At 41.1% G+C, this 24,595-nt stretch overlaps 1 protein-coding gene across 4 annotated transcripts in view; it reads right to left on the reverse strand.

The window, feature by feature from the left end:
• The window catches only part of RSPH10B (radial spoke head 10 homolog B), a 64,624-nt gene that overhangs the window by 36,647 nt on the left and 3,382 nt on the right, over positions 1-24,595 (reverse strand). For 3 of the 4 annotated variants that reach the window (XM_089682756.1, XM_089682755.1, XM_089682753.1), the window contains exons 2-7: positions 13,591-13,866; positions 11,069-11,144; positions 10,914-10,982; positions 9,889-10,062; positions 8,311-8,396; positions 614-734 (exon numbers count right to left, since the gene is read on the reverse strand). In XM_089682756.1, the coding sequence (XP_089538882.1) occupies positions 614-734; positions 8,311-8,396; positions 9,889-10,062; positions 10,914-10,982; positions 11,069-11,144; positions 13,591-13,838 (774 nt within the window). In that variant the 5' untranslated portion in view covers positions 13,839-13,866. Of the gene's footprint in view, positions 1-613; positions 735-8,310; positions 8,397-9,888; positions 10,063-10,913; positions 10,983-11,068; positions 11,145-13,590; positions 13,867-14,554; positions 14,774-24,595 lie in introns of those variants that run through there. The other variant, XM_089682754.1, reaches the window with a different exon arrangement.

The following is a 24,595-nucleotide window of genomic DNA, read 5'->3' on the forward strand; positions in this document are numbered from 1 at the left end:
GATCTGTGTATGGGCACATTACTCATAAATATGAGGAAGCGATCTTAAAGTGAACCTGTCAGGATAATAATAAAAACGTTGCTACTGCAGACTTGGTATTTAAAGGAGCATTTCTAAAGTGGCTTTACTTCTTAGTATGCCACTGATCTGGAAAAGTAGGCAAATATGTATTCATACATGTTAGACTTCATTGGCTCTCAGTTCAATGACTCAGCAGGCAGTGAAGCTAGGATCAGGACTGCAGCCCCTTCACCTTTAGAAACCAAATTGACAGTGGCAGGTCCCATTACGAGTTGTGTAACATAGGACAATTCAACACAACAGATGAAGAGAGCAGATGGGGCAGAACAACTCAAGATTTAAAATTTGCTGTTCCCAAGGTTTCAGAAAACAATAAATGAGTTCTGGTGTGGCATTTTAGCTGTATCTACAAAAAAATGCAAATTGGTTTTGAAATGTGTTTTTTGTTTGAAAAAAACAATTTTCATTATATTGGTAACTCTCGCTTGGCCAGTAGTACCGATGTGTCTTTGAGAAACCCTGACTTTACCTATAATTACTATTATGAGGGATAAAACAGTGAATATGTTTTCAGCTATGAATATGTTAGTACCTGTATGCCATTCTCCCACTGGCCTATGTATTCTTCATTGGAGATAATCCACCTCATCCTCCCCACTCCATGTAACTTGTTACTCTTCCACTGGCCTTCATAGAGGTTTCCTGACTTAAAACTGTCAAATTTGATCACATTTTTACAAATGTTTAAGATAACAGACACACAGTATTTAAAGAAGAACGCCCAGAAAAAAATAAGCATTTAACATCCACTGGCATACAAAGAGTTAAGCACAAGGAGGTGTAAGCCACCTCCTGGATCTCTCTACTATGTTTACAAATTACTGGCTCACTCAGCACCCCTAGTGTAGCTTTCACTATACTTCTCCGAGAGGACAGAACATAGCAGCTGCTCTGCCTGCCCCTCCTCTTCCCTGCCCATTCACAGAATGTTTTGATTTTGGTGAATGAATGCAAAGTGTTGAATGGCCAAGGGGAGAGGAGGGGCGAGAAAGGCAGTTGCAAACAATGCTGTGGCTGCTGTGTAAAAACCCCCTAGCTGGGGTGTCGGAGTGTTGGAAGTACTATTGCCACTCAGTGAAACACTAAATTGTAAAAAGCTGAGAGAGCTCCAGGAGGTAGCATACACCTTGTTGCACTTAACTTCTTTTGTGCCAGCGGATTTTAAAAATGTATTTTTCTTACTGGAGTTCTTCAATTACACCAAAGCACAAGTAGCTATGTATAGATATTAGATCACATTTTTACAAAATATTGTTGCAGAAAAATACATTATCATTAGAGATGTGCACAACGAAACAAATTTGTTTAGTTTCGTTCATTAAGTTAATAATTTTGTTTGTCATATTGGTTATGTTAGAATGATTCGTTTTCAGAATTTGTTTCGTATATTCGGATTCGATCCGAATATTAATTATTTTCACATCAATTCGAAATTCTAATTTGAAATTCAAAGTTCAAATTTCAGAAGACCACTATATTCGTTCTATTCTATTCCACTCTATTCTATTCTAACCTATTCTACTCTTTTCTATTCTGTTATTTTCTATGCTATTCTTTCATTTTCCATTCTACTCTTTTCTATTCTATTATTTTCTATTCTATTCTTGTATTTTCTATTCTCTTCCCTTATTTTCTATTCTGTTTTATTGTATTCTTTTATATTCAATTTTTTTATTTTCTGTTCTATTCTATTCTGTTTAATTCTATTCTATTCTTTTATATTCTATTCAATTCTATAAAACAGCTTAAGTAGGAATCATCATCTTATTCATCTTATTTCACTTGTATACCTTACTCTATTTATTGCAATATGTTTCAGTTTGAAAACTGAATTCATTTTCCAATTCAAACTCATGTTCGAATTCATATTCGAATTCAGATAATTCATTTCATTAGAATTTATTTTGGATTCACTGACATTCATTACCATTGTGATTCGGAAATTTGGATACAGCAGAATTTCCGAATAAAGAAAATTTTGTCCAAATTTTGATTTGTAACGAAATGAATTGCACATGTCTAAACATTAGAGTGCCAAAGCATCACATTTACACAGACACAATGAAGTGATATATATTTGGTGAGAAAATCATAGACTTTGCCAAAACAAATTTGGACAACTGTTCACTCTGAAAATGATTTCTGGGGTTAGTAACTCTAGATATAATGATCATCACCCAGTCTGGTCAAACGTGGCCTAGCTGTGAAATTATCAGCTTATACGTAAGGATACCAACTGTAGTTCCAATTGGACTGTGCCACAATCAGCCTCTGGGCATTACAGACCACAAAAATGGCCCTGTGTTTGTTTGTGGTAACGTCCATAGATTAAGATCAGACCTTATTTATGCTTATTTATGTTAATTTAGATGGAAAAAGGACTCTTCCTAACCAGCTCACCTGTTATTATTATATTATTATTACACAGCATTTATATAGCGCCAACAGTTTGCTCAGCGCTGTACATTACAATGGGAGACAATACATGAGACAGTACAGTAACAATACAATAAAATACATGAGAGCTCCTTGGAGCTTACAATCTAGGAGGGAGGGGAGAGTGGTACAGGAGGAAATAGCTGTGGGGGGTGGAGTGGTGGGGAGAGCGGAGGAGATCAGCAGTTAGGTGAGGGCGGGGTAGGCTTTTCTGAAGAGCTGGGTTTTTAGGGTGCGCCTGAAGGTGAGGAGGGTAGGTGACAGTCTGATGGATTGGGGTAGAGAGTTCCAGAGGATGGGGGAAGCCCTGGAGAAGTCCTGGAGAGGGGCATGGGAGGAGGAGACCAGGGAGCTGGAGAGTAGGAGGTCTTGTGAGGAGAGGAGAGTGAGTTTTGGGTGGTAGATGGATATCAGGTCGGTGATGTAATGTAGAGCAGGTGGAGTCTGCAGGGAATTTGTCAGCGATTGGATCTGAGGCTGGAAAGACAGATTGGAGTCTAGAATGACACTTAGTACTCTGGCTTGCAGGGTGGGGCTGATGGTGGCATTGTTGGTCGTGATGGAGAGGTCAGGGGGGGGGGGGGTCGTAGGCTGGGGGGAAAACTAGGAGCTCGGTTTTGGCAAGATTTAATTTGAGGAAGTGGAGTGACATCCAGTCGTTCAGAAGGCTAGTGATTCGGGCGGAGACTGAAGGGGTGAGGCGAGGGGTAGAGAGATAGATTTGAGTGTCATCAGCATAGAGATGGCAGTTGAAGCCATGGGAGTGTATCAGTTGACCCAGGGAGGAGGTGTAGATGGAGAAGAGGCCCGAGGACAGAACCTTAGGGGACCCCAACAGAGAGGGGGAGTGAAGGGGAGGTGGCAGCGTTATAGGTAACGCTGAAGGAGCGTTGTGATAGATAGGAAGAGAACCAGGAGAGAACGGAGTCTCTGAGGCCAAAGGAGTATAGTCTATAAGGAGGAGGGGGTGGTCGACCATGTCGAAAGCCGCAGAGAGGTCGAGGAGTAGTAGCACTGAGTAGTGGCCATTGGCTTTGGAGGTTAGCAGGTCATTGGTGAGTTTGAGTAGGGCGGTTTCAGTGGAGTGTAGGGGCGGAAGCCATATTGTAGGGGATCAAGGAGGTTGTTATCGGTGAGGTGGGAGCTTAGGCGATTATAGGCTAAGCGCTCAAGGAGTTTGGATGAACATGGCAGCAGGGAGATGGGTCTAAGGTTTTTTGGGTCGGTGGGATCCAGGGAGGGTTTTTTAAGTATGAGAGTGATGTGCGCGTGCTTCAGAGGGGAGGGGAATGTGCCAGTAGAGAGGGAGAGATTAAAGATGTGAATGAGGGAGCGTAGGATGGAGGAGGAGGGTGATCGTAGGAGCTGTGTGGGGACAGGGTCAAGGGGGCAGGTGGTAAGGCGAGCTTCAGAGAAGACCTTAGTGACCTCTTCAGTGGAGTGGAGTGTTGAGGGGGTTTTAGCGTGAGGAATGTTGGGCGGGGTGGAGGTCTGGACAGTGGCGAGGTCGAGGGAGAGGAGTGTTGAGGGGGTTTTCGTGTGAGGGATGCTAGGTGGGGCGGAAGTCTGAGCAGTGGTGATGTCCCTGCGAATTGCTTCGATCTTGCTTTGGAAGTGGTTAGCAATCTCGTGGGCGGTGCGTGAGGTACTGGGTGGAGGTGGGGGCAGAGAGAGCAGGGAGTTGAAGGTGGAAAAGAGCCGGCGAGGGCTAAAGGAGAGGGTATTGATGAGGGTTACAAAGTAGGCTTGCTTGGCAGCATGGAGGGAGGAAGTGTAGGTGAGGAAGGCGGATTTATATCGGGTGAACGCTTGCTGGGATCTGGTTTTGCGCCATAGTCGCTCTAGCGCGTGACTGCATCACTTGAGGTTTTTGGTATGGTCATTCTGCCAGGGTTGAAGCAGTCGGGGCCTAATGTTTCGTGTGGTTAGGGGTGCTAAGGAGTCAAGAGCGGCTGACAGCGAGTTGTTATAAACAGTTGTGGCCAGGTCAGGGCAGGACAGAGGAAGGATACTGTCGTAAAGTTGGTCAGCTGCAGAGTGGAAGGGGGCAGGGTTCAGGTTGCGGTGGTTTCGGCTGGTGATGGTTTGACATTTGGGGGGGGTAGGTGTAAGAGGACGAGGATACGGAGAAGGTGATGAGGTTGTGGTCAGAGAGGGGGAAAGGGGTGTTTGTGAGGTTGTGGGGGGTGCAGAGATGAGAGAAAACAAGGTCCAGGGTGTTTCCCCGTCAGAGTGGGTGGAGGACTGTATGCACTGTGCGAGTGCAAAAGAGGAGGTTAGGTGGAGGAGTTCGGATGTGGCCGGGCTATTGATGTTGGTAGGGATGTTGAAGTCTCCAAGGATGATGGTGGGCAGCTCGGAGGAGAGAAAGAAGGGTAACCAGGCAGAGAAGTCCTCAAGGAAGCGGGATACGGGTCCAGGGGGACAATAGATTACTGCGATCCTCAGGGGGATTGGAGAGAATAGTCGGATGCAGTGGGCCTCAAAGGAGGAGGAGGATAGAGAGGGAGGGTTTGGGAGGACTTGGAAGGTGCTCTGCGGTGACAGGAGCATACCAACCCCACCACCTTTCCGACCGCTGGGTCTGGGTGAGTGGGTCCAGGTGAGACCTCCATAGGAGAGTGCTGCAGGGGAGGTAGAGTCGGTGGTTTGGATCCAGATTTCGGTGATCGCCAGGAGGTTGAGGGAGCGGGAGACAAAGAGGTCGTGGATGGTGGTAAGTTTGTTGCAAACCGAACGGGCGTTCAGGAGTGCACACGAAAACGGAGGGGTGGTTTTTGGGAGCAGGGGGACCGGTATTAGGTTGAGGGGGTTGCGGCAGTTCGTGGAAGTAGGTGGGTGCCTTGTGGGCGAGTGAGGTGGAGGAGAACCGGGGTTCGGGGAGATGTCCACAGCGGTTAGGAGGAGGAGAAGGGTAAGAAAGGTGAGCAGGATGTGCAAATAGTTAATAGTTTACTTCTTTTTGACATCTATAGACATATACATATACACATTTACATATACATATATATACACATATACAGTTTAAAGAGAACACAAAAAAGAGAACACCTACAAACTACAAACTCTAAAGACATTCCAAGACATATTAAAGTGTTCAAACATTTATACATTTTCCCTTATTCCTGCAGAGGTTGCAAAGCCTGAGGTTCTTTTCACATGGGGCGGACCCATTTAGAGGATACGCATGCTCAACGGGGGATCTCACCACTGATCCCCGCTGAGCAAGCAGATGACAAGTCTGCTCAATGGGCAGTCAGATGAAAACGGACCGCCTGTTCATTTTCATCCGACCCGATCCGATGGACAGAAGGGGAATTGGATCCTCATTCGTACCTTTTTTGCAGATCAGATCTGATTGGATATCGGCGGGTGTAAACGGACACGTCAGTTTACACCCGCTCTATAGAGGAGAATGGAGGTTCCGATTGGGTCCGCCCGAAAACCGGGCAGGAGGACCCAATCAGAACGTCCATCTGAAAGGCCTATGAGTCCTTTTCGTTCTAGTTTATTTCATCAGTTCAGTCACGTTTTTTCCAAGAATAAATAGATCAGTTCACATCAGTTTTTCATTAGTTCGCATCAGTTTACATACATTTTTCATCCATTTACATCCGTTTTTCATCAGTTTACATCCGTTTTTTATCCATTCCGGGGGGGTTTTTTATGGAAGAAAAATACGTTTTTCTTCCGTTCAAAAAAACAGATGTTAACAGATGCAAACATTAACAGATGATCATCGGTTTACATCTGCTAGTCCATACAAAACTGGTCTCCATGTTTCATCTGTAAACAGACAGATGAGAAACGGACATACGGAATGCTCATGTGAAAGGGGCCTAAGATTGACTTAAGGCAAATAGTCATGCTAGTTCTTAGAATTGTAAGGCTAGTCATACACAGCCCAACAACAAAAAGCCACCACTCAATAGTAATAGCTCATGGATGTCTAATAATTGTCATTGTCAGTGATATAACTGTACATGGCTACCCTAAGTCATTCCCAAGGAAGGTATAATCTTTATAGCAGGTGTAGCGCCTGTACTGGTGTTTCTCCAAGATTTCTAAACGATATCCTTTTTCTCCAAAAATAATCCACACACATCCACTACTTAATGGCCCTGTTATCTATTTTTCATAAAATTGTGTCTTACTGTGTTTTTCTGCTTCTTTGTAACATCCTCGGTGCGCTCCCAAACCTCTGCCCTTCACTCTCACCCATTTGGTTGGAATAAGCAGTGCTTGTCAGTTGCGGTCATGTGCACCATGCTATGCACACTACCAATCCCATACATGGTCCATCCCCTACATACAGTAGGACCATGGAGAAAAGCATACCCATTGGAGGAGGCCGAGAGCAATAGAAGGTACTTTTTTATTTAAGGATACATACTTTAATAGGTTTGTTTTTTTTTTAACCAGAGTTTAGTGTCACTTTAATGTCCCTGCTACAGCTTCCTAGTGGCTTTCCAAAGGGTATACATATATAGACATGTGCAGGACAAATAAATGTGTTTCATTTCGGATCGATTTGGTAAGTTGCTAATTTTGCTTATTCGTTTGGACCTGGATTCGAAAATATTGCATTGATCCAAATTCATTGTGAAGAATAGCTGGTTCTACTCTATTCTAATTTTGGAAGACGACTATATTCTTTCTATTTTATTTGATTCTATTCTATTTTATTCTATTCTGTTATATTCTTTTATTTTCTATTCCTTTATTTTCTGTTAGATTATATTCTATTCTATTATGTTTTACTCTAGTCTATTCTGTTTTATTCTATTCTGTTCTTTTCGGAATTCCAATTTTGGAAGACAGCTATGCTCTTTCTATTCTATTAAATTTTTTGCTGTTGAATTCTATTCTATTCTTTTCTATGATATTCCTTTATTTTCTATTCTATTCTTTTAAAATTTTGGAAGACTGCTATATTCTATTTTATTCTATTCTATTTGAAATTCGAAAGATGGCTATATTCTTTCCTTTCCATTCTATTATTTTCCATTCCATTCTTCTCTCTTCAATGCTATGCCTTTATATTCCATTCTATTCTGTTTTACTCTATTATTTTCTAAACTATTCTATTTTATTTTTTTCAAAATCTGAATTACGTGAGACGGCTATATTTTTTTCTATTTTATTCTATTCTGTTCTATTAGAATTTCGGAAGACAGGTATATTTTTTCTATTCTATTCAAATGTCAAGAGATTACTATATTCTTTGCATTTTATTCTATACTATATTTTTTTCTATTCCTTTATTTTCTATTCTCATATATTCTATTGTATTCTTTTCGAAATTCAAGTTTTGGAAGAAGGCTATATTCTAACACGAATACAAGCAGACTTTTAAGGAAGTCAGCCATAGTCAGCAAAATGTTTACATTTCGAATTTGTTTTTGAATTAGATTTTGTTTTCAAATTCAAATTTGGATAATAGCTACTATTGTAGTTCGAAAATTTCGATATATCCGAATCTCTGAAAAATGAATCAGAATTTTGATTTGGAACAAAACTAAGTGCACATATCTATCCATATACACTGCCCAAACTACCCTAGCAGGCACCTCTAGTAGGAGTAGCAGCTCTACCCCATAATGCTGCCATACCCCCTATCCTATTACTCCTAGAAAGCCCAAGAAAACAAGGTCTATTGTATCTGAGATTTATTTTTATTTTTTTATCATTACTAATACATTAGAGCTTACTATTGCTGCTAATTTAGAAGTAAGAATGATATCACCATATACATTCATTTTTATATAGGAACCAACTGATGAACATACGTACCGCTGTACTCCCCAGCCCTCCTTGTTATTGTGCACCCAATCCCCTTCATACCATGAAGTTTCCTCTGAATCATAATACATCACACCCTGCAATAAAAGGCACATGATCATCAAGAATATTCATGTTGCCTGCCATTTAATCTGCTACTCATAACTTAAAGCTTTCTGAGAATACTGCCATGTGTGTATGTGTTTATGTGAATAAATAAAACTATTTAAAAAAATAACATCAAACACACATGTAACAAAATAAAAAATCCCAAACAATGTCCAATACAACATATATTTGTGATCTTCAAAAAACACAAATCGTGCAAGTGATGAAGTGAACAAGTGGTCTTCACTCTTGTGACAAATCCTCAAAATAGCAGAAATGCCCCCTCACCTCCAAACTGTGACCACAAGGACCAACTCGCTTTTTAGGATCACCTCACGATCCTTAAGGATACTATCTCGTCACAGGGGAAGATTCCGTATACGCTCCCTTCAGCAATATCACTTACTCCTCTCAGGTTCCTTCCAGGTATTAGTATCGCAATACAGCTCACTCTCCACTCAGGGTCATATTAGTAAGACACAAAAAAAGATCCTCCATAGTGCAATAACTTTTATTTACTTGATATAAAATAAAGCCAATTAGCCCACTCACATTTTCTCCATTCAAAAAATGCTTCTAAACCTCATGCTATAGGTGTACTGCATGGGTTTTGTTGGGTGTACCAATATGGCGTCCACGCCCGGAAGTGCGTCACCACGTCACCGGAAGTTACGTACCAACGCGTTGCGTCACGTTGTCACGTGACTTCATCAGGGTATTCATCAGATACCCTGATGAAGTCACGTGACAACGTGACGCAACGCGTTGGTATACAAATGCCGCGATGTTGTCAGGCATGCATACAAGTATGTGGGAGCCATACAATCTACTGAGTACCATTTTGAGTTGCTGAAATTTAATTTCAGCAAAATGGACTAGCCTGCTGCATCATATTTTCACTTTGATTTTCGGGGGGGGGGGGTCTTTGAATTCAGTCCTCTGTTGCTTGATAATTTTCATTTCCATAAAATGATGGGTCATCCTTACGTCCCTAACACATTACCTAGTCCTTATCAGTATAGATATCCAGCATGATATTTTTCCCCATTGAGATCTGTGTGTTTTCAAAGTGTTCCTTTAATTTTTTGAGCAGTGTACATATATGTACAGTATATACAGTATATCTATATATATGGGTTGTTTTAACAAGTAAGTGTTCACATATACTTATATAGAGACATGTTGCATCCAAAGAAGTCAAAGTAGGTCAGATGCAGCCTCTGAGCTGCTATGTGTACCATTCAATTAAAATCAGTGGGATTTTGTCAAGTGCTGGAAAATAATGCCTATCGACATGAATCCAAAAGGTGTCAAAAATATCAAAAGTCTTTCTTGAAACAGCAAACAAATAAAATGTTCTTTTTTTATCCTACCATGCTTCACTGGAAACAAGAAAATATTTTAATTAAATGTACAACAAGAACTGCTGTTTTTTCAGACTCTTCTTGAGGCCCACTGTGTTTATTGATATGTACAGCTTACCTTGCCATGGCGTTTGCCCTCGTACCATTCACCCACATATGAGATCTGCTGATCACTAGATATGTAAATGCCGGTCCCATGTCTGATGCCTTTGTTCACCTGTCCTTCATAATGACTGCCATTGGGCCACTTATACATGCCATGTCCCATTGGTTTGTTTGTACAAAACTGGCCCTGGAACAAAAAATATTACAGCCGATTAATGTAAAATAATAATAGTTTGTAAATTTTGTGAAGTAGCCAATATGTATGGATGAGGCTGGAGTGGGAAATTTTTAATAGTGGCATTATACCCCTGGTTATATAATGTTACGGGGGTATGTGAATCACAAAATTGGCTGCCCAGAGCTTCATATATTGAAGCACGTAACATACCTAACATATATGTATTTTAGATGTGTTTCTAGCTGTTGACTGCAGCTTTGAATTAAAGGAAACCTGTCATGAAAGAAATATTGAGGCTGCCATTTTTAAACTCTCCTAATGAATTTGCCAGTCGTCTTGCTTGAAAACTTTGAGTTGCTAGCTCAGAACAAGTATGTAGCTACAGTAAGTACTTCCAATTTCCCAAAAGTCTTTTCTTATCTGTGTACTAGTTCCAGTTGAGTGACCTATTATAAAGTCAGAATTGTAAGAAAAGTTGAAATTGAAGCGCCACAACACTGTTAAGAGGTCCAGATACAATGTTATTCCATTGAAGATCAAGGGTATAATTTGAGAAATACCCAGCGTGTTTCAGGGGTCCAAGTGCCCCCTTCATCAGGGCTTGACTTGCAATAAAGTGAACAGACCAGGAGTGAAGTGGACTTACAATGATATTTATTCCAGTGTGAATTAAAAGCAAAGGCCAAATCAGCAGCTTGTTTGGCAGCCAAAGTATAAAGTCAGAATAACAGTCGGGAAGCAAGTGTTTAGAAGGAAATGTTTATTCAGTAGATCCAATATAATTTCTTCATCCAGAAGGATAGGATCAGTGTGGGATGTATTGGCAAAAGGAGTAGATTAAAATGATAGTGTTTTCTTACCTCATAGATTACTCCATCTGCCCATGTATATGTTCCCTTTCCATGCATAAGCCCCTCAGAGAATGAGCCCTACAAATGGAAAAATTACGGTAAATTTACATACATTTTCAAGGAAATACAATGGATGAAAGCAAATTGCATGTACAAGAACTCACTCTGTAAACATTTCCATCTTTGTAATAAGCAACTCCTTCTCCCTCATACAGTCCACGCACCAGTTCCCCTTCATACCTGTACAAAAAAAAAAGGACGAAAAGATGGAAAATGTAGAGTACTTTGTGTACAACATAATTATATGTTCCTTGAAGTACATTTGAATATTGTATGATTTACCATGATCCTCCCAAGACTTACCTTAGAGCCCAAATACAGTCAAAAATTTTAATTTTGTTTTGTACAGAGCAGGGGAAGGGTAGCTCCTCTGTTATGTTTTTATTGCCATCTGTGTCCCCATAGGGAAAGGTTTCCCCTACTTCTTATCAGGACAAGAAGTGATGGGAAATATCTCCAACAGGGATGCAAACAAAATCAAAAAAACATTTTAACCACTTGACCTCCAGAAGGTCTTCACTTTAGGACCAGGGCATTTTTTTACTATTCAACACTGAGCTACTTTAACTGGCAATTACTTAATCATACAACAAGTACCCAAATGAGATTCATATAATTTATTCACACAAATAGGGCTTTCGTTTGTTGGTGTTTAATCACCACTGGATTTTTTTTTTATTGTTTACTATATAAACAAAAATATACTGAACAATTTTGAAAATGTCATGTTTTTCTTAGTTTCTGTTATAAAATTTTACAAATAGTCTTACTTCACACGTTTAGGCCAAAATGTATACTGCTACTTTTCTTTGTTAAAAATAACCCCCAAATCAGGGTATATTGTTTAGTCTGCATGAAAGTTATAGAGTCTACAAACTACATATATATATTTGAAAATCCATCGATCCTGATGTAGTGGCTGTCTATCTAATTTCTCGAGGCCCTAAAATGCCAGGACAGTACAAATACTCCCCAAATGACCCCTTTTTGAAAAGTAGTCATTCCAAAGTGCTAGGTAAGAGGCACAGTGAGTTTTTTGAAGATGTAATTTTTTGGCACAATTTTTGTACAATGAAAAAAATAAATAAATAAAATGTGTTTTTTTTCACTTTTTTTTTTATTATACTGTCACCAGTGCAGTAGAGCGTTATCATATGACCAGTGTGGCAGTGATCAGGGATACTGACTGGTGACAGTATGTAAAAAATTTTTTTTAATAATTTTCTATTCAAATTTTTACATCTTTTAAATGTTTTTAAGCATTTTTTCTGTTTGCTTTTTACAATTTGTAAAAAGAGAAGTTCAATGTCACCATAGTGACTCTGGGGGTGTTTAGGACTTTTTCTTTTTTTATGTTATTGCTTACAACAGTGATGATCACTGTGATAAGCGATAGTTTTCACTTCATGAGTTTGCTTAATGTTGGCATGCTGTGATTGACTACCGTTAATTGCATGGTTCAGAGCACCATGTTATAGCTGTGGGCCTGTCACAGCATCACAACAGTAAGCAAGCTGTTCAGAAATAAAAGCCAGTCATGATAGTTTGCTTTCATAAATATCATGTGATCGCTATGATTGATCATAGCGATCACATGATACCCTCACAGCTCACAGCAGCCGGGTACGGAGTGCTGGGATCCTCTGTGTCCACCAGGGGATGCGCTAGTGCACATGTTCTTGGCGACGTACCAGTATGTCACCTAGCCTAGCTGTACCACCTGCACGCAGTAAATGCACTGTGTGTGGGTGGTGAGTGGTTAAATGGAGTGAGGTTACAGCCCCTAGACTTCTATGGGGCTGCCTCAGGTAGACGAGCCACATAGATGTTTACAGGACTGTACTGCACAGGCACAGCTAGAGGAGGGAGCCTTTCATTGCTGTATGTAAACAAACAACATAGGCCGTAGGTATTGGATCTTGGTAAGTATACATTTGTCAAGGGGGAGGATGGGATCGTTTAGGTCAGGGTAAAGGGACAAAAAGGATAAGTGCACAGTGTCTGAAAGCTCACTTATTCATTAATGTGACCCATGCCATTTCTCATCTAAGACCCCGGTCACACTGGATGTGAATTGGCATGTGATTTGTATGCCATGTGACTTGCAAATTGTATGCCAAATCGCAGCCTATCTGCAATTAGAGCGGTCATATTGGTAGGCACTGATTTCTAAAGTAGTACAAGCACTACTTTTGGTGCGATTTGCATAGACATCTGTGTCAGTTAAGTCGCTCGATTTCAAAGTCGGATGACATGCCGATTTCAGGTGCAATTTGCAAGACATCTGATACAGATGTCTACGCAAATCACACCAAAAGTAGTGCATGCACTACTTTAGAAATGAGTGCGGCTCCAAATAAGTTTTTCAAAGTAATGTGTGATGTGACCGGGGTGTAACACTAACTGTGAAGAGAGGCTGCTGTAAGTTCTTTATTGCTCCCGTTCTTATGTCCCAACTCTCTAGAAATCCCTAGATAACTGATGTGAAAACTCTGAACAACAATATAAAATAGATAACTGAAAAAAAAATTGGCAAAAAGTTCCTGTTCACAAGAGCTTACAATTGATTAGTCTATAAGAAAGTGTTTTCACAAAGTCCTTTAGCATAAAATAAGGATGAACTTACTTTTCTATAATAACCTGCGTTAGAACAGGTTCCTCATACAGCAATGGAGAAGGGGCAGTGGTGGGCACAGTGGTGGGGGACTCCTCCGTCTTTGCAGGCTGGTCCTCAGAAACAACTTTAGGGACTGGAGGAGGAGATTCTTCAGTTGGGGAAACAGATACAGATGAGATCTTGGAGTTTGAGTCTTCAGAGGTATCCACTGCCAACTTCTCTGCCTTTTTTTCATTCTTTTTCTTAATTTTCCCCATATTCTCAATTCTTAATCACCATCAATCACTAAAACACACAAATGCTTTATAAACCACAATTAGGACTGACAGTAAAAGAAATTCTAGCCTGTACTTAATTGCTCAGACTACTGGAAATGTCCGGATTTATTGGTAATAGCAAAAAATCATGGTAAATCTCAGGACCTATTAAAATTTGAAGTAAACATTTTTGGAATAAATATACAGAAATCCCCCTGCGCTCCACAGAACCTAGTGAGTTAGCTGCTATCACCTAATTCTCTATACCGCAAGATATGTAAAACAAAAATAATATAAGTGGTGAAGCGCTCAACTTAAATAATCAAAAACTAGTGCAATATCCCCATATATAAATATCACATCCCTAGTGGTATAATGATACCCAAATGATAACTCTTAAGCTATGCAGATATACAAATAATAATAATATAAATAATAATGAATGAAAAACTAGTGCAATATCTTCATATATACATAATATATCCCTGGTGATATAGTGATAAACTACTAATATCTCTTAGACTGTGCAAAAGTGATACTAAAATACAATTAATAATACCAATTTACATGAAATATTAATTACAATAAATTAAATAGTGATGCCACACTGTGCAAAATTATAGAAAAGTGTTCAAATAATGTCACTCCATGCTACAATAGTGCTCTTCGTGAAAATCTTGACGCGACTCCCCTCAATAGCAGAAATGCCCCCTCACCTTCCACATTCGACCCTTGCGGGTCACAGAGCTTTTTATATATATATCTCTGCCAGATATTAATCTCCTCCACTGCCTCCACCGACCTTGATCCTCCTCCAGGCAGTAAGTAACACTCCAATAACTCCCCTCATACAACGAATTCAAGCATCAGGGCAGGCCAGAGAGCTTCCTTCGTGTCCCAGGAGAGCTTGCTTGCACCTAGTCTGCTGCAGTCAATTAAAGCTGCCTGGACAAAGAGCCTCAGCTGCGCTCAGCATTGAGATGATTCCATCATCTCAATGCTGAGCGCAGCTGAGGCTCTTTGTCCAGGCAGCTTTAATTGACTGCAGCAGACTAGGTGCAAGCAAGCTCTCCTGGGACACGAAGGAAGCTCTCTGGCCTGCCCTGATGCTTGAATTCGTTGTATGAGGGGAGTTATTGGAGTGTTACTTACTGCCTGGAGGAGGATCAAGGTCGGTGGAGGAGATTAATATCTGGCAGAGATATATATATAAAAAGCTCTGTGACCCGCAAGGGTCGAATGTGGAAGGTGAGGGGGCATTTCTGCTATTGAGGGGAGTCGCGTCAAGATTTTCACGAAGAGCACTATTGTAGCATGGAGTGACATTATTTGAACACTTTTCTATAATTTTGCACAGTGTGGCATCACTATTTAATTTATTGTAATTAATATTTCATGTAAATTGGTATTATTAATTGTATTTTAGTATCACTTTTGCACAGTCTAAGAGATATTAGTAGTTTATCACTATATCACCAGGGATATATTATGTATATATGAAGATATTGCACTAGTTTTTCATTCATTATTATTTATATTATTATTATTTGTATATCTGCATAGCTTAAGAGTTATCATTTGGGTATCATTATACCACTAGGGATGTGATATTTATATATGGGGATATTGCACTAGTTTTTGATTATTTAAGTTGAGCGCTTCACCACTTATATTATTTTTGTTAAACATTTTTGGAAAATCAGAATTTAAACCTCAATCATAGATGTTTCATTTATTTTGGTTAGATAAAGGAATGGTTAACACCCTTTGTCAGATTTTTTTTATTGCATTTTATTTTTATTGTTTATTCTGTGCCCTTGGAGGTGGGATTCCCCTTACTTTCTGAGTGCTCTCTAGGACAGGAAGTGAGGAGAAATCTCTCCAAAGGGGACACAGAGATTAATAAAATCCTAACAAAGGTCCCAATCTGTGTGAAACAAAAAATAGTGGCTATAGTTAGTATTTAAAATAAATGAACACACACATAAGCATATAATACATTAAAAATACAACAAATATCTGCATACTACAACTGTGGGGGGAAAAAATCAAGTATCATAATATTTTATTTGTGTTCCTTTGTTTTGTTGTGTATCATCGACTGAACTCCAGCCTTACCTTCAGTCTGGAACAGTTGTACAGGCTCCTCTCCTGTACTGAAATGTCTTACTCTGAATTCACTGCACACTGTGAGCTTCTCATAGTGTGCATTAGAAGCTGCAGCAAATCAGATAGAGCTCACCTCAATTTCTGGCTGGAGAAGAATCATCCAGCTCTTTCCTTCTGCAAGTCGTGACTCCAGCAACACACTGCAGAGACAGAGCTTTCTACTTAATTCTGTGGAACTGCACCCTCCCTGGCCCTGAATGCTGCTCACTAGCAATGGGGTAGCATGGGAGCAACATCTAGCTGACCCCAAGCAGTGAGGGAGTGATTTCATAAAGACTGGCAGGATGTCTCTTAGCGATCCTGGCGCTGGCAAATGTCATCAGTGACATGGCCTTACTGTCCCTGTCATCACATGTGGACATGCAGTCTGCATGCAAGTGCAGTCTGTTCAGGAATGCCCACTCCTCGAGACTGGCATCCACCCAGCAAGGCATTTTGACATACACATAACTTCTCCCAAGAGCTATCTCACTGCTAGCATTTGTGCTAAGGGCTCTCAAGAGGAACACTGAAGCAGGGGCTGTCATGTTTTTAGGAAGCTATGAAAACCCTGCTGAATCCTCCCACTAGGTATGATCTGCCTGGATTGCATAGAGAAGCACACAGACCCACTTGGTCTAAAATAAAGTATGAAGCATTTTTAAAAGATAACCTCAGGAGACCTTCCCAAATGCCCAGAATGCACTGAAAAACAGTAAAAAATTAACTATTTCAGACATTTTGAGAGAAATAGAGAGAGCAGAAGCAGAGAGAGCAGTATGTGTTGAGATGACCTGTCTTTTCTGGTTGTATTCACTATGGATCCCATCATGAGCATAATGCTGGAACGTTCTACCATTTTTTTCCTTCACGGGAAACTTGGAAATGACTGCGCTGGTGTACCGGGGCCATTTGAATACATGGAAAACGTTTTGCATGTATTCCTGGTTATGAAAAAAGGCTCTGGACAGCATCTGGACATGGAACAGTTAAAAAATGCTTCTAAACGCAAACACTTATAAACGCAGTTAACCGCGTTTACAAGCATTTACACGCGTTTAAAAGCGTTTGGCGTTAGAAACACTGGTAAAATCCACTCCTGAACGCAAGTTTGGTGCATTTAAAAAAACAATTGTAAACTCAACTGCCTGTAAATGACTGTAAATGGCATAGTGTACATGGACACATAGGAAAACATTAGGGAAAGTTCAGGGGCTGCTGAAAAAAATGCTTAACAGCTCCTGAATGTCAGTTTAGGAGCTGCAGTGTACATGAGCCCTTAGGCTGCTGCTTTATAAATCAACCCATTAGTGCCTAAAAAAAGTTGATGCTGCATATGTCTAAGGATTCGTTCACACCAATATGTTTTTTTAGTGCTTTTTGCAGAAACTCACTACAGTCCATTTAACATAGTTTCCTATGGAACATGTTCACAGCTTTTTTGAGCTGCTTCGTTTTTTGGAGAGGGTCAGGCACTTTTTTAAAAGCAAAAAGCAGCATTTTTGCTACAATGGAGTTCAATGGAGAATCTGCTGAAATGCATGATAGTGCGTTTTTTTTTTACGCGATTTAGCAACGTTTTGCATTTTTATTCTAACCAACAAAAAAAGAAGAGCTGAACAAAACGTGGCAAAAACACATGTAGAAAAACACCAAACGAACTAAAAGCACTGCAAAATGGACAAAAAGCAAACTGCATAGGGATGAACAGAGCCTTAGCGTTAGGTGAAACCTATTCTGGAAGAAATATATTGGCTGCTAATGCTGACCATTTCTGAAAAGGTTAGATGCTACTCTAGTGAAGTCAGAACTCCTAATGCTTGTTTGGTGTTAATGATTGGGAAAGTATTGAGACTACTGGATCGGCAGCCAAGCAAAGAGCATTTTCATCTGGAAATGCAGTCTTTGTACTTCTCAGATTTCCTTTAAAGAGACCATGTTAGCAACTTAGAAATTTGCAGGTAAAACCACAGAAAAATCAAGTATTTTAAATGATCACTTGCAGTGTTTTCCTTTCCATTAATTATTTTTTAATTACTTTAGATGTGCCTTTGAACTTGCTAGAAAGTATGACTAATCCATTCCTTAGCATGGTCTTCTTGCATTTTAAGGACCTCTCCTCCCTTCTGCTGGAAGGGTCTAATTACTGTCTCTGCTGGCCCAGCTACACTGCCCCTCCCCTCACCTCTCTACATAACTTTTATGTAGCTTTTGGGGGAGGAGCGAAGCTGAATACTATAGTGTGCTACTTGAGTGACAGCTGTGAGTCTGCTGCGGCTGCTGACATCACATCCAAGATGGCTTTTGGATATGTACCCAATGGAGGCTTTTACAGGGTAATAATAAGCCTAAAATATGTTAAACACACATATAATATAATGAGAATATTTTTGTTAAAATGGATAGTCTGGTGACAGGATCTTTTTGATATACACATAGAGATTACTTAAAGCAGAGCTCCACCCAAAAGGGGAAGTTCCACTTTAACGCCTCGTTCCCCGCTCCCCATTATGGATTGGCACCTCTGGGGAGCAGAAGACTGCGGGACAGTTCACAATGAGCAGTGCTGCTGGTACATGCGCAGTGGGCCCCCAGCTATGAACTCGCAAGCTGTCACAGTCAGGTGCCCACACTTAAGATGCTGGTGCTGGGGTCAGAGAACGGTGAACCCGACTACGGTGCACACACCACTGGATTAAGGGACAGGTGAGTGGCTGTTTTTAAAAAGTTAGCAGCTACAGTTTTTGTACCAGAAACTGGAGAATTCCAGGTATGGGTACTTTATACATACTGTAGGTATGTTGGTCCAGCTTGGACCAATGTAACTATGTACAGTCAGGTCCATAAATATTGGGACATGGACACAATTCTAACATTTTTGGCTTTATACACCACCACAATGGATTTGAAATGAAACAAACAAGATGTGCTTTAACTGCAGACTGTCAGCTTTAATTTGAGGGTATTTACATCCAAATCAGGTGAACGGTGTAGGAATTACAACAGTTTGCATATGTGCCTCCCACTTGTTAAGGGACCAAACGTAATGGGACAGAATAATAATCATAAATCAAACTTTCACTTTTTAATACTTGGTTGCAAATCCTTTGCAGTCAATTACAGCCTGAAGTCTGGAACGCATAGACATCACCAGACGCTGGGTTTCATCCCTGGTGATGCTCTGCCAGGCCTCTACTGCAACTGTCTTCAGTTCCTGCTTGTTCTTGGGGCATTTTCCCTTCAGTTTTGTCTTCAGCAAGTGAAATTCATGCTCAATCGGATTCAGGTCAGGTGATTGACTTGGCCATTGCATAACATTCCACTTCTTTCCCTTAGAAAACTCTCTGGTTGCTTTTGCAGTATGCTTTCGGTCATTGTCCATCTGCACTGTGAAGCGGCGTCCAATGAGTTCTGAAGCATTTGGCTGAATATGAGCAGATAATATTGCCCGAAACACTTCAGAATTCATCCGGCTGCTTTTGTCAGCAGTCACATCATCAATAAATATAGGAGAACCAGTTCCATTGGCAGCCATACATGCCCACGCCATGACACTACCACCACCATGCTTCACTGATGAGGTGGTATGCTTAGGATCATGAGCAGTTGCTTTCCTTCTCCTTATTCTTCTCTTCCCATCACTCTGGTACAAGTTGATCTTGGTCTCATCTGTCCATAGGATGTTGTTCCAGAACTGTGAAGGCTTTTTTAGATGTTGTTTGGCAAACTCTAATCTGGCCTTCCTGTTTTTGAGGCTCACCAATGGTTTACATCTTGTGGTGAACCTTCTGAATTCACTCTGGTGAAGTCTTCTCTTGATTGTTGACTTTGACACACATACACCTACCTCCTGGAGAGTGTTCTTGATCTGGCCAACTGTTGTGAAGGGTGTTTTCTTCACCAGGGAAAGAATTCTTCGGTCATCCACCACAATTGTTTTCCGTGGTCTTCCGGTTCTTTTGGTGTTGCTGAGCTCACTGCTGCGTTCCTTCTTTTTAAGAATGTTCCAAACAGTTGTTTTGGCCACACCTAATGTTTTTGCTATCTCTCTGATGGGTTTGTTTTGTTTTTTCATCCTAATGATGGCTTGCTTCACTGATAGTGACAGCTTTTTGGATCTCATCTTGAGAGTTGACAGCAACAGATTACAAATGCAAATAGCACACTTAAAATGAACTCTGGACCTTTTATCTGCTCATTGTAATTGGGATAATGAGGGAATAACACACACCTGACCATGGAACAGCTGAGAAACCAATTGTCCCATTACTTTTGGTCCATTAGCAAGTGGGAGGCACATATACAAACTGTTGTAATTCCTACACCGTTCACCTGATTTGGATGTTAATACCCTCAAATTAAAGCTGTCAGTCTGCAGTTAAAGCACATCTTGTTCATTTCATTTCAAATCCATTGTGGTGGTATATAGAGCCAAAAATGCTAGAATTGTGTCAATGTCCCAATATTTATGGACCTGACTGTATATACCATACCTGGACAATGCCCCTGGAAGCTTGAAACCACTGAAATAGTCACCACTACTCAAGAGATCGCCACTTGCTTCTGGTCCTGTGCTTAGTGGCTGACCTGTTGCATTCTGAATACAAGAGGTCGGGCACTTGGCATTGACATTCATTGAGTGCTTTGCATTTTCTGAATGAATGCAAAGAGCTGTCTCATTGGACAAGGTGGAGAGGTGGGGCAGTACCATCATACACTCCACCTCATCCAATTAGAGATTGTTGTGTTTTCATTCAGAAAATGAAAGCATTTTCTGAATGGTGCCCATGCTGAGCAGCCAACCCCGTGTTCACAATGCAACAGGCCAACCGCTCAGCACAGGACCTGGAGGCAAGTGGTGATCATTAGGGTAGCAGTGTCTACTTCAATGATTTCCAGCTTCCAGGTACATTGGCCAGGTATGGTATAGCCATAGATATATTGATCCAAGCTGGACCAATGTAGCTACAGTTAAAATATCCATACCTGGAACTTCTCATTAGGCTAGGTTTATATTTAAGCAGGTCGGGAACATGGACATAATTGTACAGAAACGTGCTGCTCTTTAGCAGATGCCATTAATTCTTAAAGCAGAACTAAACCCTCCTATACTTTTCAGTTAGGGAAACTGCCATCTTAGCCTCTGTTTGATCTGTAACTGTCACGTTGCTGCACATGTGATCCGTTATGATATCAGCTATGATTTCATGGTTTGACAGTTTGGTTGAGAGTGTTACAGTTATCATTCCCGACATGATTGTAATTTGAATGTAACTAGTTTTTTTTAAACTGTTAGACCTTGTTCACACCATACCAGCAGAAAAACTGATGGAAACTGACGTGCAGAATTCACTTGCAGAGACATCAGTTTACATCAGTTTTCATGAGCGCTCCAATGAGTTTTATATACGTTGCAGATTCCTGCGCAGAAAAAATCTGCACATGATACTAGTGTTGTGGTGTGAACAGGACACATAGAGAACAATTGATTTTGTTGTTCCCTTGCAGAATGTGTGCAGAAAAACTGATGTCTCTGTACCATGGTGTGAACAAGTCCTTAACCACTTGCCTACCAGGCACTTATACCCCCTTATTTACCAGGCCAATTTTCAGCTTTCAGCGCTGCCGCACTTTGACAATTGCGCGGTCATGCAACAGTGTACCCATATGAAATTTTGATCATTTTTTTCTCACAAATAGAGCTTTCTTTTGGTGGTATTTAATTGCTGCTGGGCGCTTTACTTTTTGCGCTATAAATAAAAAAATTGCAAAAATTTGAAAAAAAAGTTTCTTTGTTTCTATTATAAAATTTTTCAAACAGGTATTTTTTCTCCTTCGCTGATGTACGTTGATGAGGCAGCACTGATGGGCACTGATAGGCAGCACTAAAGGGCACTGATAGGCAGTACTAATGAGGTGGCACAGATAGGCGGCACTGATAGACAGCACTAATGAGGTGTCACGGATAGGCGGCACTAATATGCAGCACTGATAGGCGGCACTGATAGGTGACACTGATGATGGGTACCGATAGACGGCACTGACTGGCATCACTGCTGGGCACTGACTGGCGGCACTGACTGGCACAACCCCTGGGCACTGGTGGGCAGCACTGGTGGGTGGCACTGGTGGGCACAGGTGGGTGGCACTGCTGTGCACAGGTAGGTGGCACTTCTGGGCACAGGTGTGTGACACTGCAGAGTGGCACAGGTGGGTGCACTGCTGGGCACAGGTGGGTGATCTGCTGGGCACAGGTGGGCGGGGCTAGTGGGCGCACTGCTGGGCACAGGTGGGCGGAACTTGCGGGTGGTACTGCTGGGCACCGATCATCAGGGCACTGATGATCAGTGCCCTGATGATCGGTGCCGATCCCCGCTCTGACAACTGCCGGTTCTCGGCAGTACTTTCCTCACGATCTGACAGCGTGAGGAAAGTGCAGCCGAGAACCGGCACTTGCATTTCCCTCTGATCAGTGTGCCATTGGACACCGCTGATCACGTGGTAAAAGGCCGCTGTGATTGGCCTTTTACCACATCACATGATCAGCTGTGTCCGTAGGACACAGCGATCACGGAGATCGCCGGGTGTGTGCCCCCTGGGGAGCGCAGGAGAGCGCGTTCTGGGAGGCCGTCATATGACGTCCACTCAGAACTGGCCGGCCGCAGTGCAGCCGTCATTCGGCTATCTGCGGTCGGCAACTAGTTAAAGTGGTAGTAAAGTGCGTTTTTTTTTGTTTTTTTGTTTTTTTTTTTTTTTTTTTTACTTTTACTTACAGGTAAGCTTATAATAAAGCACCATTTAGGAGATATTCCAGAGAGAAACAGCTGGAGACAACACCGGCGCATGCTCTCTGAAGAACGGCATACCTATGCTGTGTGCCGTGCCTGGGGCTCCTGAGCGCATGAGCAGAAGTAATGTCATCGCAGCTCGGCCAGTCAGATTGCTGGAGCCTGGGAAGGAAGACCAGGTGAAGATGGAAGCTCTGTCAGTAGTGAGAGAGCACTGCTTAAAGCAGAGCTCCACCCAAAAGGGGAAGTTCCGCTTTAATGCTTTGTCCCTCGCTCTCCATTAAGGATTGGCAGCTTTGTCAATCACGACGTTGCCATCCATCGAAATAGCGGCTTGTAGTACTCTACAAACGGCTCTTGAAACAACATTACAGCAGGCAATAGCATTCATTGAGTGGCCCCGTGCTCTGCCTTGCATTATATTACGGATGGTGTCTGTTTTGAGCTTGTACAGGACTCTGCTGCTGAGATGATACTGCCATCTTGTGTTTAATCAGTACATCACTGGATCTTCATCATACCTGCTGCAAAATACACCTCCGGAACGTGAGTGTATTACATATGTTTTAATTGATGAATAAACGTATATAAGGATAAAGCACTATGGCAAGTTCTTTTTAATGAGGAAAATGGCTGATACAAAGACGCTCATCTGGAGGGAGCTTAATTTGGAGTCCTTATTCAGCAAGCTGATCTTCTGAGTCCATATGGGACCAAAAGTGCGGTTAGACCGTAACACTGTATAATGTGAGGTCACACTGCATGAGGTGAACAGATATATGGTGCAGGAGGTCTTTGCACGAGAATTGATGACAGATGCACATATTTTTCGTTATCCAAAGGAGGGTTCACTGAATGAACACTTTATTTATTGAACTTGATTTTTTTAATGACTTTTGATTCATACTTAAAATATTCTATATTTTTTATTTTTTGTGTGGGTTTTGTATATATGTATATGTGTGTGTGTGTGTGTGTGTGTGTGTGTGTGTGTGTGTGTGTGTGTGTGTGTGTGTGTGTGTGTGTGTATATATATATATATATATATATATATATATATATATATATATTTTTTTTTTTTTTTTTTTTTTATATTTCAATATTAATAATTTTCTACTATTTTTTTCTTCTAATATATATTTATTTCTTCACTTTGCTTCTTGGTTATATAATGTTTTATACCATTGTTTCATGTAGCGCAGCATTATTTCACTTCAGATTATGATTGTATAATTTTCCCCACTGAGACATGGGTTGTGTGCACTAGCGGCTAAAGCATTTAATTGTAATTTTTTGTTTTTATTTCACCATAGTTAGCTCTTGAGTTATTCAATGTATTTTAGAGCTGCTCAAGCATAGCACACTACACAAATTAAGAAATGCAGAATCTAATGTAACTCCAGCGCATGCACAGGAGTGACGTCAGTGGCCGGGGATCAAGATCCGAACTAGAAGATCTCAGTGTCTGGCAGGAAGTTCTGGGGATGCTGCATTGCTGGATTTGAGGTGAGTAGAGTTCTGCTTAACATTGATGAATTTCGTTCTGCTTTAATGGCAGCCCCATGCATCAGCACGTGCACTGCCTTTTTAACCTCTTCACGCCAGCTGCACACAAATGTGTGGCCTCCCGGCATCTGGGCCTAGACCCTGACCGCACATTTGCGGTCAATTTAAAAAAACCATATGTGCTGAGAATGTGCACCTTGCGCGCTCCCATCCCAACACACATGTTTTGTACTCACGAAAGGTCCCGGTCTTCTCTTTTGATCGGGACCTTTCCCGATCATGTGACCGCCATGACGACGATGGTCACATGATCCC

Source organism: Staurois parvus, unplaced genomic scaffold (assembly GCF_062004578.1).
Source record: "Staurois parvus isolate SC_StPar_1 unplaced genomic scaffold, SC_StPar_1.0 ptg000297l, whole genome shotgun sequence".
NCBI lineage: Eukaryota > Metazoa > Chordata > Amphibia > Anura > Ranidae > Staurois > Staurois parvus.